A 21,136-nucleotide genomic window follows, 5' to 3' on the forward strand; every position below is an offset into this window, starting at 1 on the left:
CTTCTGAGTTAGCAGTGCTAATTCTGATAACCGGATGTGACGTCATTAGCACGTGTATTCGTGCTTACTTGTCCAATTCAAAAGTGAACACATACGCTAACAAGAAATATAGGGGTTTCCAGCCATATTTCTTGTTAGCGTATGTGTTCACTTTCGAATTGGACAAGCAAGCATGAATACACGTGCTAATGACGTCACATCCGGTTATCAGAATTAGCACTGCTAACTCAGAAGTAAACGCACCCTTGGAGTGTGCTGACTCAAAGTAACGACGACCAAGAAATAGGCCATTCGAATACTCGTTATCAACCCACCCATAACTATAATCACTGGTGTAGAAAAATAGACCGGTTAATGTCCAGATACGTGGACTGTCATGGCAGCATTTCCTGTTTTCCGACTGCCAGCCTCGACACCGGAGCGGTTTAGAGACGATATGTCACGTCATGACGCGAGCGAACGGCAGCGGCTGCTGCGCCGCGGCAGCGTCGGCGGCTGTCATGGCGCCCCATCGCTGATTCCAGCAAACAAAAGGAAACAGTGGGAACGCACGTTCTAACCTAACCTATTCAAATAATTTGGTTGGTAATAATTATGGTAATTTATTACAATAGGTTAGGTTAAGTTAGAACGTGCGTCTCCACTGTTTCCTTTCTTTTGTTTGCTGGAATCAGAGATGAGTCGCCATGACGGTATACGGATCTGGAATTTAATCCAGAAGAGTTTACAATTTCCGCTTACAACAATTATAACAAAAAGGGGTTTCCGCTCCCTCATCCGGAATCTTATGTTAACTCTACTTGATGTTGAGGAATTAAAACTTACGAAATTACCTGTAAGAGAATGTTTTCTACACGCACACGTGAATTTTCTGGGTATTAGCCACTTCCAATCTTCTTCGTTGATTCTTTTCATGCCATTAACCCATGTATTTGGCCTTCCTTCTTTAACAGGAAACACCTGAACAGTCCCTTGTTTATTTTTCATCATATTCCGATTACGACAATTCACTACGCAACTTTTCGGTATTTCTTTCCCAAACAATGCGATCGCCGACCACGTGTATCACACTCACGTGTAACTTCTGTCAAAGAACACACACTGACAGTTCCACTGTGTATCGCTTAAAGTGTTGCCAGATGTTTTTTGCTCTTGTAGCCAAATAATTTTTAAAAAGTAGCCCAAAAGTATCCAACTGCTCGAGTAGTCGGCTACTTTTGTACGATGTGTTGTTTTACCTAGTACTTTTGTACTAATCTAGTACCTTTTTACTTGTCCCAGCACCAAGACACCCAACACCATTTTCCTAGTACCATTCAAGAAATCCTAATACCTTTCCTTTCAAAACATTCATTTTTATTCTATATTTCTGTATTTTTTACTTTACTTTGACAGTAAATAGATGTTTTTATTGCTTCCTCATTTAAATGCAGCAGTTGAACGTATTTTTTTGCAATTAAATTTAATGAAAACTAAACTACAAAATCGAGTTCTTACAGCGATAAATGTTAAACTTGGAAATCATCATCTGCTTCAACCATACAAAAACATTCTAGTGAAAAAGATTCTGATGATGATGATCTTACCAGTGATTTTTCAACGTGATAATTTCAAATTTTAGTACTTCATGTTCATTTTGCTCATTTGATTGTTGTTGAGGAATAATAGCATTCTTGTAATATATGAATTTTGTATGTTACATGTAACACTATATAAGACATTTACAAGAAGCTGACATTGGCAAACAGTTGCAATTAGCGTAACGTTATTTGTTACTAATTTTATCAAAAACAATTAAAATTTATAAAAATTACGCCCTAGTAACCATGTTTGGTACCATTCCGTATAGCATAGCATTTACCATTAGTCATTTTTGTTTATAGATGCATTTTCTTTTCTTATTTCTTTCTTTCTAGGATATCATTTATCTGGAATTTATATTAAATTTTCTTTAAAAAATAAGCTATTATAAACTAAAAAGTCTCCTGTCAAGCATGACTGAATACTTACTGGAGCTATCTTTTTAAAAAGTTTAAATTTAATTAAGTAAATTTAAAATTACGCCATTTGCCAAAATATTTAAAAATGCAACTTAATGAGGAAAATTTCCCCAAAGTATTCTCGGTCCTTTCGGAAAGAATGGCTTCAAGAAAAAAATCTTAAAGGTGCTTACCTTTAAGATTTTATCTTGAAGCCATTCTTTCCGAAAAAACCGAGAATACTTTGTCCATTTTCCCATTTTAATACCAATAATAAATAAATTATAAAACTTAAATAAATTACACTATGTTTAAAAACAAAACGAGTAGACAGCACAACAAGTATTCCAAAGGATGAAATAATTTGTGTAACCAGCCCAAAATGTAGCCAAGTCAAATTTTTGTAGCTTAAAAAGTAGACAGTGCGCCAAATGTTTTTTTTAACGCCAAACTGAAAAATAAGTTGCCCAATTTGGCGCAAAGTAACCAAATCTGGAAACGCTGGTCTGACTCGCTTTTCGCCGATAGGCGGAGCTTACGTGACACTTGTCAGTTTATGGAGTACAGTCATTTGAAAGGTTTTCTTCGATAAAATTACTCGATTCTAGATTAAATTAATTTGACTGCAATATTTCTAAACACGTATAATTTTTCGGGAATGATACATATTAAATACGGTAAAAACAAAAAATTGTAGGAATACATACCGAATGTGCACCGTTCGAAGACGTCGTTGCTTAAGCTGGTTTTTCGTCGCGGAACGGCACATTAGACGGCGGGCGCGTACGAAGCGTGTCACGTGACATTTCTTGGGGCATTGAATTAACATCACCTAGCTTTTATGACTAATACCTTTTTAAAAAATTAAATTATTACTTAAATCATCGTCAAAAATTAAAACTATGTTTAAATATCGTCTAGTGTAATTTCACTAGACGATATTTAAACATAGTTTTAATTTCACTAGAAATTTATTTTTTTTTGCTGAGTACCATTGGGTTCAATGTCTAGTCACTCTAGTGTAATTATAATTGGCAAATAAAATTAAAATCCTTTATAATCCAGCACTACTTTTACTTTCCCGGCTCAGATATACGTATAAAAGTGTGTGACAGAGGGGTGCCGATGGCCTCGGCCATCGGCTCTAGGGAATCCGAGTTCGAACCAGACGGGTCGAAAATTCCCAGGTATTTTTCGGGGGTGGTCCGTTCGAATATGTCCCGTACCAATCAGCATGTCAAGCACGCTCATGTATAACAACACGGCATACTGTGTGCATCATAAGTTTTGAGATATGAGGTTGAAGCCGAAGTTTTAAACGCGTAAACATGTATGTCGGACGTTCAGCACCGCTTTCCTGTAAGCCTAGAAATTTGACAATGGTGTTTGGAAAGTCAGTGGAATCATGCTCGACATTCCAAACACCACTGTCAAACTTCTAGGCTTACAGGAAAGCGGTGCTGAACGTCCGACGCACACGTTTTTGCGTTTAAAACTTCGGCTTCAACCTCGCTATTTTAAGGTAGCCGTGACAGTGTTGCAGTGCCATTTATAGCCCTAGCGGAAATTTTGAAACTAATTTTTTGTTTCCAATTCCAAGACTTCAGTTGTAGTGTTGTGAAGTATAAAATCATTCTGCTGAGTAGGTCCCAAGGTTATATCTTTTTGAAATGTGAACTTTATAAATACCCTATACCTTAAGCACCTTTTGAAAAGAAAAGGATACAAGGAACTTTTGACTTATCCTGCATGGTTTTAATATTTAAACATAAATCTTTGCACAAGTCCAGATTAATATATCCAGACCTTGATAACATTTAATAAAATTTATTATTATTGTTACAATAGTGATATAAAAGTAAAATTTGGTTAACCAGATCAAATACAAGACTTAGCTACAGTAATATTGAAATTCCTGGCAATGTTATGCAAATCTCTTCTTTTCAAGAGACGAAGTCGCTGCAGCCCTTTGTCATCTATGCCTGAATTTCGAATTTCATCCAATATATTTTGAAATGAAACTCCATCTTTAAGCTTACCTGCAATTATTATGAATATGAAATCAATATGCAAATTATTCTAAGCTTGTAAAATAACTTAAAAAAGCAAAATACATACGTGCAATTTCCATTCTTGTTTCCTTACTCAAATAAATGCGTTCTATATCTATAGAATGGCCAACATGTGTTTTCCAAAATTTGACCGTGATGCCGTCCTGATTTTCCAGTACTTCCATTCTGGAAGGGCACGCTTTTCCAATTTTATTTGATCCCAAACTCTTCAAGGACCTAATATTTTTCCCAAATTTCCTGTAGTGATGCGAACGATGGCAATTATAAAATTTCTTTTGTGTACCATCAGAAAGTGTGTTCATAGATGTATGCAAGACATATGATGATAAACTCCTTGATTCAGTGTTGCGCTTCCAGGTTTCAAACTCTATCAGAAAAATGATTTATTTATAAGTAAAAGAATCTCAATTATTAAATTTACAACATGCCATACCATTTTTAGAATTAAATTCTATTTCTTCTAGCAGCAGTTCAATGTTATGAACATTGGTCAGATGTTCTCGAAGCAAATAATTATGGTAAAATTTTTGAGAACAATTCTCTATGGGGCATATCAGCCGTCGCTTATATTCTCTCTTAATTTTTGTACTGTTAGCTCTGTGAATATTTTCAATGTGGCGTCGAAGAGTCAGTTTGTTAGCAAAGGTTTTGTCACACGACGAACAAACTTCATTTCCTTTTATTTTCTTAATTGCCGGATCCCTGTCGTCTATAAATTTATGTATTTTTCTCTGATGGGCATATAAATTTTTCTTTAAAGTAAATTGTTTGTTGCATTCTGAACAAACAACAGCTTGCTTTTTGTCTTGTGATTTTGCAGTAGAAATTGTCACCATTTTATTTATCTGCATACAAAATAACATCACAGTAAATGAATAAATAAAATATTGACTCCTACATTTAGTAATATTTGTAGTAATAAATCTGGTGGATTTACTAAACAAATTTTAAATTACTAAAATAAACTAGTTGATAAAAACTTACATTGTGCAGAAAATAAAGTGCATTGCAGTTTTTCTAAAATTAAATAAAATACCATAGAATATTAAACAACTAAGTGAAATAAGTAATGATCAAGAAACATCTCTCACCCATGGAGGAAATAACTCTTTCCTCCATGGGTGAGAGGTGTTTCTTGATCATTGAGCTGATATTGCATTGTTCTTAATGGATTCAAATGAAATAAAGGATGGAATCTATTCTGCCGTCTTGTTGCACCCGAAACTCTGAGAATGAAGTTTTAAGTCAGTTTTTATAGAAAACATGCTGAGTCGTGTCAACATCGTTGTACTAATTGAAGTGAAAATAGAACTTATCATATAATCCTTTCATAAGTTTAATTGAAAGTTTGTATAATTTATGTTTAAACATAACAAACAATTTACCTTATCCTATACCTCTTGATAGAAATATGTCATATAAGTAGAATATTTAATGTGGTATGGATGACATAACCATGCGACATAGTTAAATAGGTTATATTTGTAAATTGACCAATCAATTTACTGTAAAATTTCAGTATTCTCTGCTAATTCCTATGTTAAATTTAACATTTGATGATGTATTAGTAAAAATGTATTTAAATACGAAAACTGGGAAATACTCATATTTTATTATATATAATCGAAAGATACCAAATTATTCAATGATAAGCCATAAGAATTTAATATTTATTTTTATAATGTTTCTTCTGAAAAACAGTTATTGGTGAATTTAAACCTTATTAAATGTACTTCATTCTTAATCAAGCATTATCATGATGACAAGATAGTGATTTTACAATCAAGTCAAGATTAGTTATACCCATGATTAAATCATTCAATACCAAATTATTTTTATTGAAAATAATGTGGAGTAAAGTAATTATAAATAAAAATTGGCTGATGTATTTACATTAAAATATAACAATTAAATATATCCTTTTATTTTTATGTATCCAGAGGATGATTTTATCCAGTTTGCAAAAATGAAGCCTGAAATAAAAGCTTATCCCCTAAATGAAAACTGTTTTTGGATTTTCACTAGTGATTGTAAACAACGGAAGATGGAGACAATTTTGTATCTTCGATATATTTATGAAAAATACAAAATTATCTCCAAGTCAACCCCCCTATAACACTGTTGATTATTCCGCTTTATACGAATTCCATGTTGTACGAGTCACTTAGATTTTACAAATACGTGAGCCGTTCACAAACTGGCATGCGTATTTGTAAAATTTAAGTGACTCGTACAACATGGAATTCATATAAAACGGAATAATCAACAGTGTTATAGGGGGGTCGACTGGTATTTATAATTTATTTATACATAATTACAATATAAAAAATAAATATTAAGTATTTATAGCATGCCTGTCAATCATGTGTTGTAACAGTGAGGGATGTGGTCTGAAATGAGGAACAAATTTCATGCTCTGAGGGACATAATTCATATGTTTAAAAAAAAAATTCTCTTTGAAAACCATAGTAGGGCATTTTTGCTTTAAAAAAGTTCTAGAACATGAATGCTTTCATTTTTTAGAAATTAAGAAAGTATAAGTTCTATGTTTCAAGCTATCCTTGCTACACTTTACTGACCTTATTGTTTTTCTCCTCTCTATGTGAAGTGGTTTATGCTATTGTTGCTTGGCTATGAGTCATGCAAGTGGCAGACATCAACTAGATAGCTACTACTATTTCCCAGTGCAGGATGTAGCTTTCTTCCTTTGTCTTGCTGTGCTTGGTACTCTTGCAGACACTTTAAGGGGTAATGTATCATCTATCCTCCTATGTACTAAATGAATGTATATTCACACAGAATAAACTAAGAAATGAAGATCACAGACCTATCAAAGGGCAGAGGGTACACAGTAAAATAGATTAGAGTTAAAAGTACTGACAATGTCAACTTACGAAGACTATTACACATAAAACCCTATATACTGTACCTAGGACCTGTAGACAGCTATGAATTAACATGACCTAGAGTTAACGCAGTTCAACTTAGTGCTGTTTCACTGTATAAAATTTATTGTAGAATGCAGTTGAGAACTTTTCAAACAAACCTATTTTCCAGCTATAGGCAAGGATTTCAGTCTAATTATAAGCAGAAAATTTTCTTAAATGGGAACATTTTATATAAGAAAAATTTACATATCTCTTATAGGAGAAACTAACAAGTTCTAATACATTAGGAACTTCTAATGTATTAAAATGTTCTTGCAAAATAATAAAAATTTAAGATAAAGTATTTAGTAGTAAAACTTTTTATTTAAATCCTTAGCAATTAGGCAAACTTCGTACATTTTTCTTTCGTACATTTTCAATTCAAAGAAATTATTTGTTAAAGTTTCTTTTTTTAAATGTACCACAAAAATACAGCAAAATGCTTAACTAATTTCTTATTTAATAATATAATATTAGATAAAATGGTGAAACCATACATCTCGCATGTAGTTGAAATATACACAAAATGAATGTAAATGCAAATATATTTGATTTATACATTCCGTCTATAAAAACCATTTAAGACGTATTTTAATCATTTTGAGTATTTTCAAAATTTTAAAAATCAATTTCTAAAAGAATTTTTCTGCCAAAATAAAAGCTGTTATTAATAACTAAATATTCATATCATCGTTATCGATCATCGACTCATATTTTTGTCTTAAATTCTCAATATCAGAACTATCGAAGCATTTGCCCGTCTCGTCCCAGATGTGCTGCTTCCAATCTCTAGTGGAAACATCACACTTCATGAGATCCTTACATTTGATTTGTTCGTAACGATGTAACAAACGTAATTTCGGATATAAACTAAAATACTCTGGTCCGCAGGGATGATTTTTATGTTGTGACATAACAGCACTTATTCGGTACATAAGAACCGGTTTGCGAATTAACGATACCGACACTTTAACAGGGCACTCACAACCTAAAAATTTCTGGTTTCTTCGTAGGTTTCTGCTTCGACGGCGAGCTTTGCCACAATGAATGCATGTGTATACTATGTAGGAGTAGGGATAGTCGGTGTTTCCATCGTGTGTCTTAACCGAATTTTGAGTTCTCATTGGATGATAGTATTTCTTACACCAATTTTTAAATGCATTAGAAAATGTAAAAAATGTTGAAAAAGTACTTCCGACTACAATTTCGTCTGGCGAGTCCATTTCTTGAGTAACCTGAAAATTTAAAAGAAATTTTTGTTATAATGAAGTAGTTTATGTCATCTTTAATATAAATGTAAAGCTGTGTTCAGACCAGCACTTAAGCCGCGTAAGAATCAAGTGTGAGAGCCGTTCTCAAATGCAAAAATATTTTTGGTAAAGATGTTCGTGAGCAGCTCCTGAACCATTAGCAAACTTCTAATTTCAGTCTACATGTGACTTTATGTTACATCATGTTGAGGCTGCATCTCTTCATTCTGTTACATAATATGCCTGTATGAATACTTGCACATACAGTTAGCCAATCGAGTTTTATAATCCTTTTCTCTAGGACTGTAGGAAATGGGATCTTTTTCTATTTGAATAATTAGGTTTTTATCTTTCAAAATGCTTTCCTTCATTTTTTCTTCCTGTCATTCGTGTTAGTCTTGGCTAATGAGTGAGTGAGTCAATACAATGAACCATGAATCAGTTGTGGTATTTCAGTCGATTATCTGTATTTGACGTTCTTGAAACATCAACTCAGTGTTTGTGTGCTGCTCTCACAGACTGAAACTTCATATTAATAAGTTTCTTGTAAACTGTTGCATCTTATATTATCATATAGAGTCATGATTGAATTTTTACTCAAAAATAGAACATTGTTTAGCCATCCTTATAATTTTAAATATTTTAATTTCATATTTAATATGCTCATTTACTCATCTTCAAGTATTTATGAATTTTTCATTCAGTTTAAGTTATGAATCTGAAAACAGCAACACAGACAGAATGTTTATAATATCATATAGAGAGCTGCGAGTTTTGTTGTATCAAATCAGTCAGGCATTACACCCATTGGTTAAGTTTTAACTTGTTGTATGTGAATAGGGACGTCCTGATACCAATACCTTATTGTTACTTTCCTTCGATACCAAGTACTTTTTGTACTTAATACTTTTGATCTGATACCAATATTGATACTTTTCCTTGGGTATCATTACATTTTTCACAGACAGGTAGGATCCAATTGAAATTAGATTTTGCAGCTTAATCCAAAACCAAAACAAACCTTATACTATTTTTGGTTCAAGTAAAACTTATATAGTAAATATTAATGACCAAATATCAATACATTTATTACAATAATTTCATTTTCAGAATCTATAGCTTAGAGTTCAGATTATTATTTATAAATAACTTGCTAAATATTTGAAAAACTTGAAAATATATTAAAATCTCAAATCAACTGATACAGTATTGGTAATACTTACTTTATATTAGAAATGAGTTTTAATAATTTGTTAATAATAAATTACATACTTTATTCTAGTTAGTTGTGTTAAAATTAAAAGTTTCAATTACACAAAATGTTCAAAATCAAGCCACAGACTGAACAGCAACAGCCAGCAAGATTTCCAGTTTTGATACCCAATGCCAATACTGGTTGGTATCAATACTTTAAGATCAATAACAATACTGATACTGGTATTGGTACTTTAAAACTACACATGATACCAGTATTGACACTTTAGTGTATCAGGATCCCTATTTGTGAATATGGTTTTGTCAACAAATCATGTATCAAAACAGCGAGTCAACTCACTTTATTAAGTGAACTGACTTTCATGATTTATTTGAGTGTGTTAAAACATTCAACACACTCAAATGAATTGTTTTGCACAACAGTAGTTCCTGTGCACACACAGAATTATGAAACAATTTTGATTGGCCGAACGTGAGATTTCTTCCATCAAAATCAACTTCAGATTGATTACAATTAACAACATTGCCTCCGAAATGGCTTCCCGGCATATAACAGCATTACATTTAATCACCCATGTTACGTTATGCATGCCTGTCTGAACGCAGCTTAATTTGAAATATAAAATAGTAAATTGGTTGGTTTATATTTTAATGCAAAATAAAAAATTCAAGAAATTTGACACAATCAGTAGCCTATTTTTCTATCTGTCAGTAACCAATAAAAGTTGAAGCAGTTATAGGATAATGCAAATTTAAAATTTTGTATTAATTAACCTTTGAGCTTTCTCATCAAAAATAGAATAAATAGCTTACTGAAAAATACAGTGGAAAATAAATTTCTGATGATGTATAACCTACAATCATAGGCGAACATGGACTTGTGAGATCTCATTTGAACATGTATCTAATAAAACTTGCATCACATAATACTTGATATCATAAAAGGTTTAGAATCCTACTGTGCACTGAATCAAGACTGAGTATTTACAAACATATATTTGTATGTCTGAAGGATCTAAAAGCACAAGATCTTAAGCAAAAATTAAAGTTAGACTTATTTGTACTGAAATATAGAGTACTACTTTTGACATGGATGGTAATACAGGGTGCGGCAGAAAGAACGTTCTGATTTGGAACGACAATAAAAAAAGTACAAAGCAAGATAGAGAAAGAAATCTTTTATACCTGATAAATGCACAGTATGCCATTGTCATCCATTAGGTTTTGAAGAGTACATCAGTTAAATGGAGACCATCAATGTCGATGCAATTTTGAAGTCTCTTTCAGAAATCTTACATTGATCGGCAGACCATGTCCAGCGGAATCACCATGATTTCTTGCATAATTGTTGCTTTGAGTTCTTGCAAATTTGTTGGTTGGTGTAGGTACACTTTTGGTTTGAGATAGCCCCACAGAAAAAAATCACATGGGGCTAAATCTGGCGAATGCGGTGGCCAATCAATATCACCCCGTAAAGAGACATTTTAGCATTTTATGTAACATTTTAGCAGAAAGGGGATGAAGACTCGGGACTACCCATGGGTATTGCCCAAGGGTGAAGATTAAAGAAAAGTAGTAGTAGAGATGAAGGTGAAATAAAAGTGAGATAGGAAAGATGGTGAAAGGGGAGATTCATGGCGTCCGCATCGGCTTTTATTTTCAAAATAAAAAGTGTAGTTTTTACAAAATGATACAATATGTACAAATTTACTCCTTAGCTTAAAGAGTAATAAAGAGTTACAGAAAGATAACAATGATGTTACATTGTAGATGCAAATGCTGAATATTACTTGCTGTGATAAGATTTTAACAAAAGTGTAAAGCCGGACAATATGAAACCAGTTAACATTAAATAGAAGAACAGTAATAAATATGAAATATTACCCAGACTTTGGGTATTAGAGTTAACATATAGGTACCTGATGTTACATTGCCAAAACAAATGCCGAACAATTGCATAATTAAAGAGTTTCCAACGTAAGTGTAAGACCCGACCAATAAAGTAAGTTCAGTGAGTAATACATAGAGGAACATAAATAATACACATAACCCATCCTTAGGGTAAAAGACAGAGCCGACAATGATGAGCAGGGCATTAGCCCCAGAATGTACCTTTTGAAAACAACACCATAACCGGATTAATTTAAACAGATTTCACATGAACCGACAGTACAGAGCAGTTTCTTCGGATGACACAGGTCTCAGGTGTCGTGTAGTTTAGACACAACGTTGACAGATTACGTGTTGGTGCTTCTGTGAAAATCCACCTCAAGTGCTCTTGTCTCAATGACAATTTGTTAACTCCTCGAAAAGTTTGTGGTTATTAATCAGTTTATTTAGTGGACAGGGCCAATTGAAACCTTGGTGTAGAACATTTTGTAGAAGCCTGTCCCTTTGACAATCAAATTTCTTACAGTTGAAGATAAAGTGTTTCACGTCCTGGATTGACACATTGTCGCACTCACATGTATTCCTGTCGCTTCGGCCAAACCTATGAAGGTATTGATAAAAGTTGCCATGACCAGTTAAAACTTGTGACAGAAAGAAGTTGGTATCGAAGTGTTTCATATTAAGTCGTTCCCTAACGTCTGGCAGAAAGTTGAAAGTCAGTCTTCCAGTATCACCTATCTCCCAGTCTCTCTGCCAAAGTTGAATGGCCGTATATTCTACCAGTTGATTGATGTTTGTTTTAGTCAAGTTCGTGTAGTATTGATTTTCAGAGGATGCTGCATAAAGTTTGGCTATCCGATCTGCCTCCTCATTGCCCCGGGTACCGCTGTGTCCCCGGACCCAGGCAAATGATAGGTTGACGCCATTTAAACTCCTTATCTTTTCGTGAATAGTCCTAGTAGTGTGGCATTTAGTGTGATAGGAATTAATCCTTTTAAGAGCAGTTTGGCTGTCCGTGCAAATCCGAATATTTCCTATGATTGTTTTTGACTCTTGGATATATGTGATCGCTCGGAGAATGGCAAAAAGTTCCGCTTCTGGAACCGTGCAGTAACTAGCCAATTTAAAACCAGTATGATGATGAAAAGTCTCCTTGACTCTTATTTGATGTACGAAAGACGCACCCACTTTATCCACTTGTTTTGATCCATCTGTAAAGATTAAATGGGTGGGTTGTGGATCTTCAGTGATGTTTGTGATTGTGATCCTTTGATTGTTAGTCGGATGGACCATAAGAGGAGTGTTTGTAAATTCTTGATGATGAACCAATGTCATGAGGAATTCATTGCTAATACCCCGTTCGCACACAATCCACGACTCACTTCAATCGCGATTTACCCACAATCTGGATTGTGACTATCGCCAGTGGAACATTCGTGACTTACCGCGTAGTTATGTCAATTTTATCATCGCGTGTAATAGCCGGGTTCTTCTCAAGCGAGTTACCTGTGCAAACAGCACGATGTGTGCTGTTCGCACAGGTAACTCGCTTGAGAAGAACCCGGCTATTACACGCGATGATAAAATTGACATAACTACGCGGTAAGTCACGAACACCAACAAACAAAATGGAAGTTTTGGTTAGAAATAAATATTTTTTCTTGCCGTATATCTAATAATAGACAGATATCATCGTCTCTCCAGATGTCTTTTTTATTTTTCTGTCGATAGCCGGACACGTATTCAGCAGCCATCTTGTATTTTCTCGCACGCGTGGGATTGTGGGATCTCTCTTATGACTGTATCTAGTTTCAAGAACTCTCTCCAGTCGATCACGATTTAGCCTCGTTTCAGTCGAGATTGAAACGGTCGAGAGCGTTCGCACCACGGAACTCTCTCCGACCTTAGTCACAATCTAGATCGAAATGCTCAGTGCGAACGGGGTATAAGGTTAGGTAGACACCCTATAACAGCATACTTCTTAAGATCGTCTGTACCTTCCTTGGTATGTTTAATGTTGTTGAGTATCCAAGACCACGTAGTAAACTTAGCTTTTAAGTACAAGGGCATTATACCAGAGAGAGTCTGCAGAGCAGAATTAGATGTAGTTCTGTATGCCCTACAGATCCTTAGTAGTAAAGGGCGTTGAATTGTCTGTAACTTCTTTTTGAAGTATGCTTTTTCTACCTCCATTCCCCAAAACGGGGCCCCATACAAGACCATGGGTTCCACACAGGCTTTGTAGAGTGATTTGAGTGCTTTTTGGTTGAAACCCCAATTTTTTTGTGCAATACTAAGTAATGCATTGGTTACTTTACTTGCTTTACTTTTTGCATAATCCAAATGTTTCTTCCATGTAAGACTTTGATCAATCACAATACCCAAGTATTTTATTTCTTTCTTATTCTTAATTCTGTGTCCATTGATGTTGATATTAAAGGCTTTTTGAAGCAGTTTGCCCTTTGATATGACCATATTTTTGCATTTTTGGTAATTAATTTCCAATTTATACTTTTGGCTCCAATTATAAATATTCTTCAACAGATTATTCGCCTTTTTTTGTAATTTTTCCCCATTTTGATGGGATGTTAACAAAACAGTATCGTCTGCATATCCTAATAATTTCCAATTGTCATTGTCGTTTCTATTCAGATTTAAAAGGTCATTGTATACTATGTTCCACAGGCCTGGACCAGACCGAGACCCCTGCGGACAACTTTTGGTCATCGGTCTGACGGTATTGCCCCGTTGGTTATATACTCCCACTGCCCTGTCTTTTAAGTAATCTTTCAGAATTTGATACAGATTATTTGGACAATTTGCCATCCTCAGTTGTTCAAAAAGTGTTTAAGGTATTAAAGGCATTTTTGAAGTCTATAGTAACCATTAAAGAATGTTGCCCTTGCTTACGTGCCTCCCTGATGTCATAAAGTAGTGTGTGTATAGCATGGTAAGTTGATCGGTCTTTAACAAACCCAAATTGAAATTTGTTTATCCAGTTTTTGGTATTCAGATGGTAATTAATGCGGTCAATTATAAGGCCATCGAGAATTTTCCCAGGCACTGACAGGAGGCTAATTGGTCTAAAGTTGTTTGGTGCAAGGGTCCCGTCAGAACCAGTCTTCGGGATAAATTTTATAGAAGCTTTTTTCCATATTTTTGGAAATCTTCCAGTCTCTAGACATTTGTTGTAAATGTACACAAAAGCTATTGGTATTGCTCTAAATGCCTGTTTCATTATTTCAGGAGTTATCCCATCTATACCAGGTGCTTTATTCTTTTTTATCGACCTTATAGCCATCTCCACTTCTGTGAATGTAAAGTACCTGTCTTCGTCTGTATTTGGGATGTTTTCCATGTCTGCTCTAATAGATTCCTGTGTTGAGTTATCTTCCTCTTCATTGTCCCTCGGAAAATGTGTCTTGAGTAGATAGTCTATAGTCTCGTCATAGTTCTTTGTGTAAGTACCATCATTCTTTAGTATGTTAGCAGGGATATCACTAGTGACTTTTCGTTTACGCACCACATAATATGGTTCGCTCCAAATATTTTGCTTTCCTGCACGAGTGCAAAACTCTTGCCATGCCTTTGAACGTGCTTTGTTGATATTATTCTTGAAATCCTTAAAGTTTTGTAGGTATTCTTGTCTTCTTATTGACTTAATATCAGGATCTCTTTCCCGTTTAAATTTCCTTTGTAGTTTGCGCACCTGTCTTCTTTGATTTGTTAATTGGTCATTCCACCAGTGAGCTTTTGTCTTTCTGGTAGTATTAAATTCTGTTGCATGATGAAAAGCTTCTATCATAGAGTGCATCAAGTGTTCCGCTAAAGTATCGACTTCGTTGATACAATGGATCTCACGAGAGGCCCATAATTCACTGAAGTGTTGCCTAAAAGATTCCCAGTCTGTGCAGCCTATGGTTCTTGTCTCATCCATAATTGCAGGAGTATTACTTAGATTCCAAACGATGTACCGATGATTGCTTGCACTGATGTCTTCTATGGTCTCACATGAGGACACAAAATGTAACGCCTGCCTGTTCGCAAAACACACATCAACCCAACTCTCGCCTCTGTCCGAAAAGAAGGTTGACAAGTTGCTGGTATTGCAAGAGACCATTCCATGTGTAGAGACGAAGTCCATAACCAGTCTTCCCCTAATGTTTTCAATGGGGCTGAACCATACTGGTGACTTGGCGTTAGTCACCGGCGATGATCCAAGGAAATTTATTTAATTCCATTCCGATGTTATCAAGTTTTTGGAGGAGGTCTTCAATTTCCATGAAAGGTGAAGAATATACAGACGAGAGATATAATGAACTCCTATTGTGCACGATGTGGACTGTTGTGATGCACTCTGTACTGTATACCGAGCAAAAATCCATATTTGTGTGTTTATTTGAAGCCAGAATACCAGTCTTAGGGTTGTTGTACAGGTTCTTTGGTGGATGTACTTTCCATATGTTATACCTTGCGATGTTGCCTTGTATATTATACGGCTCCTGTAGAAGTACCAAGTCTGCTTTTTGTTCTTCAACTGTTTTAATCAACGCCGATGAAGCTGCTTTGCTTTTTTGAGTATTTATTTGAATAATCTTGAGATTGGAGCCAGATTTAATATTATGTTGGTAATTCAAAGTGCCATTGTTTGTTAGAGTATTTAAACTGGTGTAATTATAGGCCATAGTCCGTTTGTTGAATTATCTGTAGTTTCAGTTTTTTTAAGATGTGGCATTGTTGGCTATATGCATTATGATTCGTTGACACTAGAGATGCCACGAATATTCGGCTACTATTCGGTATTTGGCCTATTCGGCTACTTTTTTTAATATTCGGTATTCGGCCGAATAGTACGCAACATTCGGCCGAATACTGAATACCAAATCATGAAAAAAAACCTCACATATTACTCAAAAACGTATTTATTTTAATCATAAATTATTACATTTAATACTTAAAATCTATCAGTGGTAAGTTGTAATTAATGAAAACAATTTTTTCAGCATTTGTTGATAGCAAACGATTGCGCTTTTCCTCATAAACTATACCTGCTTCTGAAAATAGCCTCTCACTATATACACTACTGCTGGGAGACGATAGATAAATCTTAGCGAATTCTGTCAGGCTTGGATACTGTTTTGCGTTTGCTGACCACCACTTGTAAAGGTCTGCCGTCCGATCTAGGCAAACAGTTTTCATATAAAGTGATACAGTGATATTTTTTAGTAATAATTAGTAATGCAATTTGATGTAACAATGAACAAATAATGCACGTTGTGACATGATCTACTCGCAAATAAAACAAATGTGCCCGCAGTGTCGCCACCGCACCCACCGTAATGTATCAGGTCGTAACATATCACTTGCGAAATGTACACATATTTTGCCGAACATTCGGCCGCCGAATATTCGGCGCTTCGGCCAAGAGCGTAGCCGAATGTTCGGTATTCGGCAAAATCGCTATTCGTGGCATCACTAGTTGACACTTTCTTTGTAGGGGGTTGCTCTTTGTTGTATCTCAAACAATTGACACAACATGGCGTCGTTTTTCTTTCGTTGCATTCGTTGAAGGCATGTTCCTTGGTACAATGGCTGCAATGTTGATTTCCAGAGCAGTCGTTGGCAAAGTGGTTAAATCCTGTGCAACGATAGCACCTAATAATGGGAACGAAGTCGTCCGCTTTGACATTTGCCCAATCTAGGGCCAAATATTTATGACTGATAATAATGTTCCTGATATTTGAGGACTGATAAGACGACATTTCTGCAATTTTCACGAATTTTGCCTTTTTTAAGTATTGTACTGATTCGACAGTTTTGTAGGAAGTCTTCTTTCGTGATTAACCCCCATATATTATTTTGTTTGAATACAGTCTCAACTAATTGGTCATCTTGCATAGAGTTCTGAACATTCAAGAGAATCACACGTGGCCTCCTACCCTCCGTTGTGTGGCATTTGATTTTCTCTTTTAATGTTGTGATACTATCAATGGCTTTTTGGAGTTTTTCTCCCTCTGAGTTGTTCCCAACCCTAAAACAGGCTCCATTGTTCTTGACTCTTCTTATGGCCTTTACTTTTACCCCTATGTCAGAAGGCTTAACCTCCTTCATAATGGTTGAAAGAATTGTGTCGATATCGGTAGGCTCACTGTTATTATCATGTTTTGGATACACCAAGATGGCCTGGCTACCACCTAATCCTTCGTTAATGATTTTCGATGTATTTGATTTGTTGATGTTTTTGGTAGTATTACTGGGTTGTCCATTCTGCTTGACAATCTATGCATATGTTTTTATTGGCTGTTCAGTGGTTTTGTGGTTTCCTGCTTCCTTACGTAGTGAGTTGATAACTCCTACTGCTTCATATAAGCATCCGAAGAGATGTGTGCTATAATCTCTTATTTTAATTCTTTGCTTAATCGTAATTCCCCTCTTTGAGTGCTCAGGACAGATGTCCATGATACGGCCCAGAAGCAGTCTGGCCTTTTTTAAGATATTATCTTCGTTTTGCTTGTATGTGTATTCTTGTCTGACAGGAGAAGACATAGTTGATGAATGTGGTGTACAATCTTCAAGCGGCTCAATCACAACCGCTGGGTTCACAGATACCCCAGAACCGTATGAGTCCAAATTAAGAGAGGTGTCGTCGTTCATGATGACCAATGAAAAGAAATAAAACCCTACCCTGTGCCTAACGTATGTACCTACTGTTGAAATCTACAAGAGTGGGTGTAAAAGAGGGCACTTAGACCCTATAAGACTCCGCAATGAGGAGCTAAACGCTGAACAATGCGGAGGGGAAAAGACAGTAAAAACCAAAAACCCACCTTGAAATAAACTATTTGGCTTAGATACAGTTGTCCTTCAAAATCACCCTTGAAAGCTGTAAAACTCCAAAAGGAAAATTAGAATAATTATGAAAATATAAAATAATAATTGAAATAAAATTGCGCCAAAGCCGTAGCCCTTAGCCTCTTGCCAAGTGTCCTTAATATAAAAGTAGAATAAAATAAAACAACCGTCAAGGCGGCAAAACCCGTGAAAAGCCGAAAAACCCTGCTGAGTAACGAACAGACTAGTAGCGATCCGAACGAACCGGATTAGGGCGAATTAGAGTAGATCGCATCTTACGACCGATACTCCCGACAAAAACGGTCGATAATTTGAAAACAATCAGAGGTAGGTGTATGAAATTTATACCCTGGATAGGAAATAATATATCTAATAGAACTCCCAACTTACAAAAGGTCCAACAAAAGGAGGCACATCAGCGATACCCGAAACGCAAAAGGATTGACACGATATCTGGCCAAAATGTGGGCAAAACCTAATTAAAGATAGATGTCTGACACCAAAAACCGAAACGCTCCAAGAACCAGAAAACTGGCCCAGATTGGGCAGTTAGAACCCGAGAAAAAGAGGTTATTACAACAAACAAGTTTCAAATAGAGTAGACCTAAACGACCGTTCACGACAAAAATCGCAAATAACTTCTAAACTAATAGAGCCATCGACTCAAAAATTACACACCTTATACCTAAAACATCATAAACAAACTACCCAAACGACGGCCTGCACAACAACGCAGAAAGCCCGCAATCAGCCCGCTATACGCAAAACCTCGGACAATTATAGCTATCCGAAAAATAGGCCCACCATAAAATCGACAACGGAATTAGGATCGGAAAAGACAGAGACAAGATGGCCTGGAAACAAGTTTCTGGTTTGGTGTGCATTAGATGATTTCGGTGTGTGGGGTCCTTATTTCTTTGAAGAGGGCAGTGTTACAGTAACAGTAACATCAGAGCACTATTGTGAATTGCTTTAGAATTTTCTCTGTTCATTAGTTAATGGTTTACTCAATGATCATGATCCAGAAGATGTATGGTTTCAGCAAGATGGTGCCACATCTCATACCTCTAGAAGATCACTTAATTCTCAGAAACTTGTTTCTGGGTCATCTTGTCTCTTTACAAGGTGATATTGTTTGGCCACTGCGTTTGCTGGATTTGGCTCTATGTGATTTTTTTCTGTAGGGCTATCTCAGATCAAAAGTGTACTAACACCGACCAACAAATTTGCAAGAAATCATGGTGATTCCGCTGGACATGGTCTGCAGATCAATGCAAAATTTCCAAGAGATTTCAAAACTGCATCGACATTGACAGTCACCATTTAACTGATGTACTCTTCACAACCTAATGGATGACAATGGCATATGTGTACTTATCAGGTATAAAAGATTTATTTTTCTATCTTGGTTTGTATTTTTTTATTGTCATTCCAAATCAGAACGTTCTTTCTGCAACATCCTGTACTTAATGGTCAATCACTTGAAGGAAATTAGTTGACACAGAGAATAATCTAAGTCATAATTTAAACTAGACCTGTTGTGTTTCTAAGTGATAAGCATCCACTAAGCAAACCAATCATATGGTTCATTTTATATGAAAAGAACTATACTATTTGTATGTTCACTTAGCTGCTTGTCACTTAGAAGCATGCAATTTATAAAATTGGCTCATTCTGTTTTAAATGGAGATGTGGATCGAAGTTGATAAAAACGAATGGACTCAGACTCCTGTTTTTTTTATTATGTACTTAAGCTCCTAACAGAGATGTTAACCTCCTTTCTTGCATCATAGGAGCCTCTTGTAATGCAAGATCTTGTGAAGATTTCCTCTACTTCATGATCTTTCTTTGCATATTACTAATTACTGTTGGATTTTGTTTACAGAAAGCTGATGCAATCAAAGGAGTGGAAAAGAAAGTAGAGGTAAATGTGATGTCACCAGATATGTCATATTGATAAACCATTTTTCTGAGCTTTTTAAACATATTTGTTCTGGATTGGCATCATAATGAAAGGTTTTTTAGTGTGAATGCACTTAATGTTTGGCTCTTGGTATTGTGTAAACTGTTCTTTTTTGTTTTTGTCTTGAAGACGAGGTTAGAGTTGAACATGCCAGTGGGAGAGCTGGAATGTTGTAGTTTTTGTAGATCTCACTTTCAAATAAATTCTGAATGTTTCATTTAAACTGTTGATTCCTGACTAGATCAAGAAATTTCATTACAACATTTAGATTTAAACAGTTTGAATATTAGGATAACTGGAACACTTTAGAATTTATTCGAAACTATGGACCAAGTTGTAGTAAAACCAATATTTTGTCCCAAGGCCCTCCTCTATGGATTTGGCCAAATCCACATGCTAATAGACATACAAAGTCCAAAATATCACGTAAATTCATTCATGAAAATTTTTGGGCAGATCTAGACTTAAATCTGAGTCCCTCAGAGCAATGAATCAATGCCTTTGCCACTTTGTAAATATTCTGAAATTGAAAACTGGATAACAGTAGTACATAAATTGATCTGAATGAACAGTACAGCACTTTAAATAATTGTTTTTATTAGACTGCTTTGGTTTTATGTCTAGATAAATCAAATCAACACTGTTATTTTGGAAGATCTTCTAGATTTGGAAGTTCTGCCAAAATTCGGAAGTTCAAGACTCTTCAAAATCATCACTAAGAATATGATTTGTGAACCATGTGGTAACTTCATGAACTATTACACAAATGCTTACTTAGGTCCTATTAGCTACAATCAATCAATCAATTTTATGTACAGAAGGTACAGTTACATTCCCAATACTGCATAGCACAATTGGGGAAGAAGCAGGAGCACAATTCAAGATTTATTGTATAACAGTTCATCAATGTTGAACATAAAATGTAGGGAAAACAATAGCAGTAAATTGACACATAAACAAAACTAAATAACAAACTTGTATACAGAAA

At 35.2% G+C, this 21,136-nt stretch overlaps 1 protein-coding gene across 3 annotated transcripts in view; it reads right to left on the reverse strand.

Annotated features, from left to right (window-relative positions):
• Positions 1 to 3,382: 3,382 nt before the first annotated feature.
• Positions 3,383 to 21,136, reverse strand: part of LOC111631168 (transcription factor IIIA-like) — a 33,369-nt gene continuing 15,615 nt past the window's right edge. For all 3 annotated transcript variants that reach the window (XM_023375370.1, XM_023375368.1, XM_023375369.1), the window contains 3 exons: positions 4,485 to 4,896; positions 4,098 to 4,418; positions 3,383 to 4,018 (listed from right to left, as the gene is read on the reverse strand). In XM_023375370.1, the coding sequence (XP_023231138.1) occupies positions 3,858 to 4,018; positions 4,098 to 4,418; positions 4,485 to 4,896 (894 nt within the window). In that variant the 3' untranslated portion in view covers positions 3,383 to 3,857. The remainder of the gene's footprint in view (positions 4,019 to 4,097; positions 4,419 to 4,484; positions 4,897 to 21,136) is intronic.

This window comes from Centruroides sculpturatus, unplaced genomic scaffold, assembly GCF_000671375.1.
Source record: "Centruroides sculpturatus isolate CEXI.00-Female unplaced genomic scaffold, Cexi_2.0 scaffold641, whole genome shotgun sequence".
NCBI lineage: Eukaryota > Metazoa > Arthropoda > Arachnida > Scorpiones > Buthidae > Centruroides > Centruroides sculpturatus.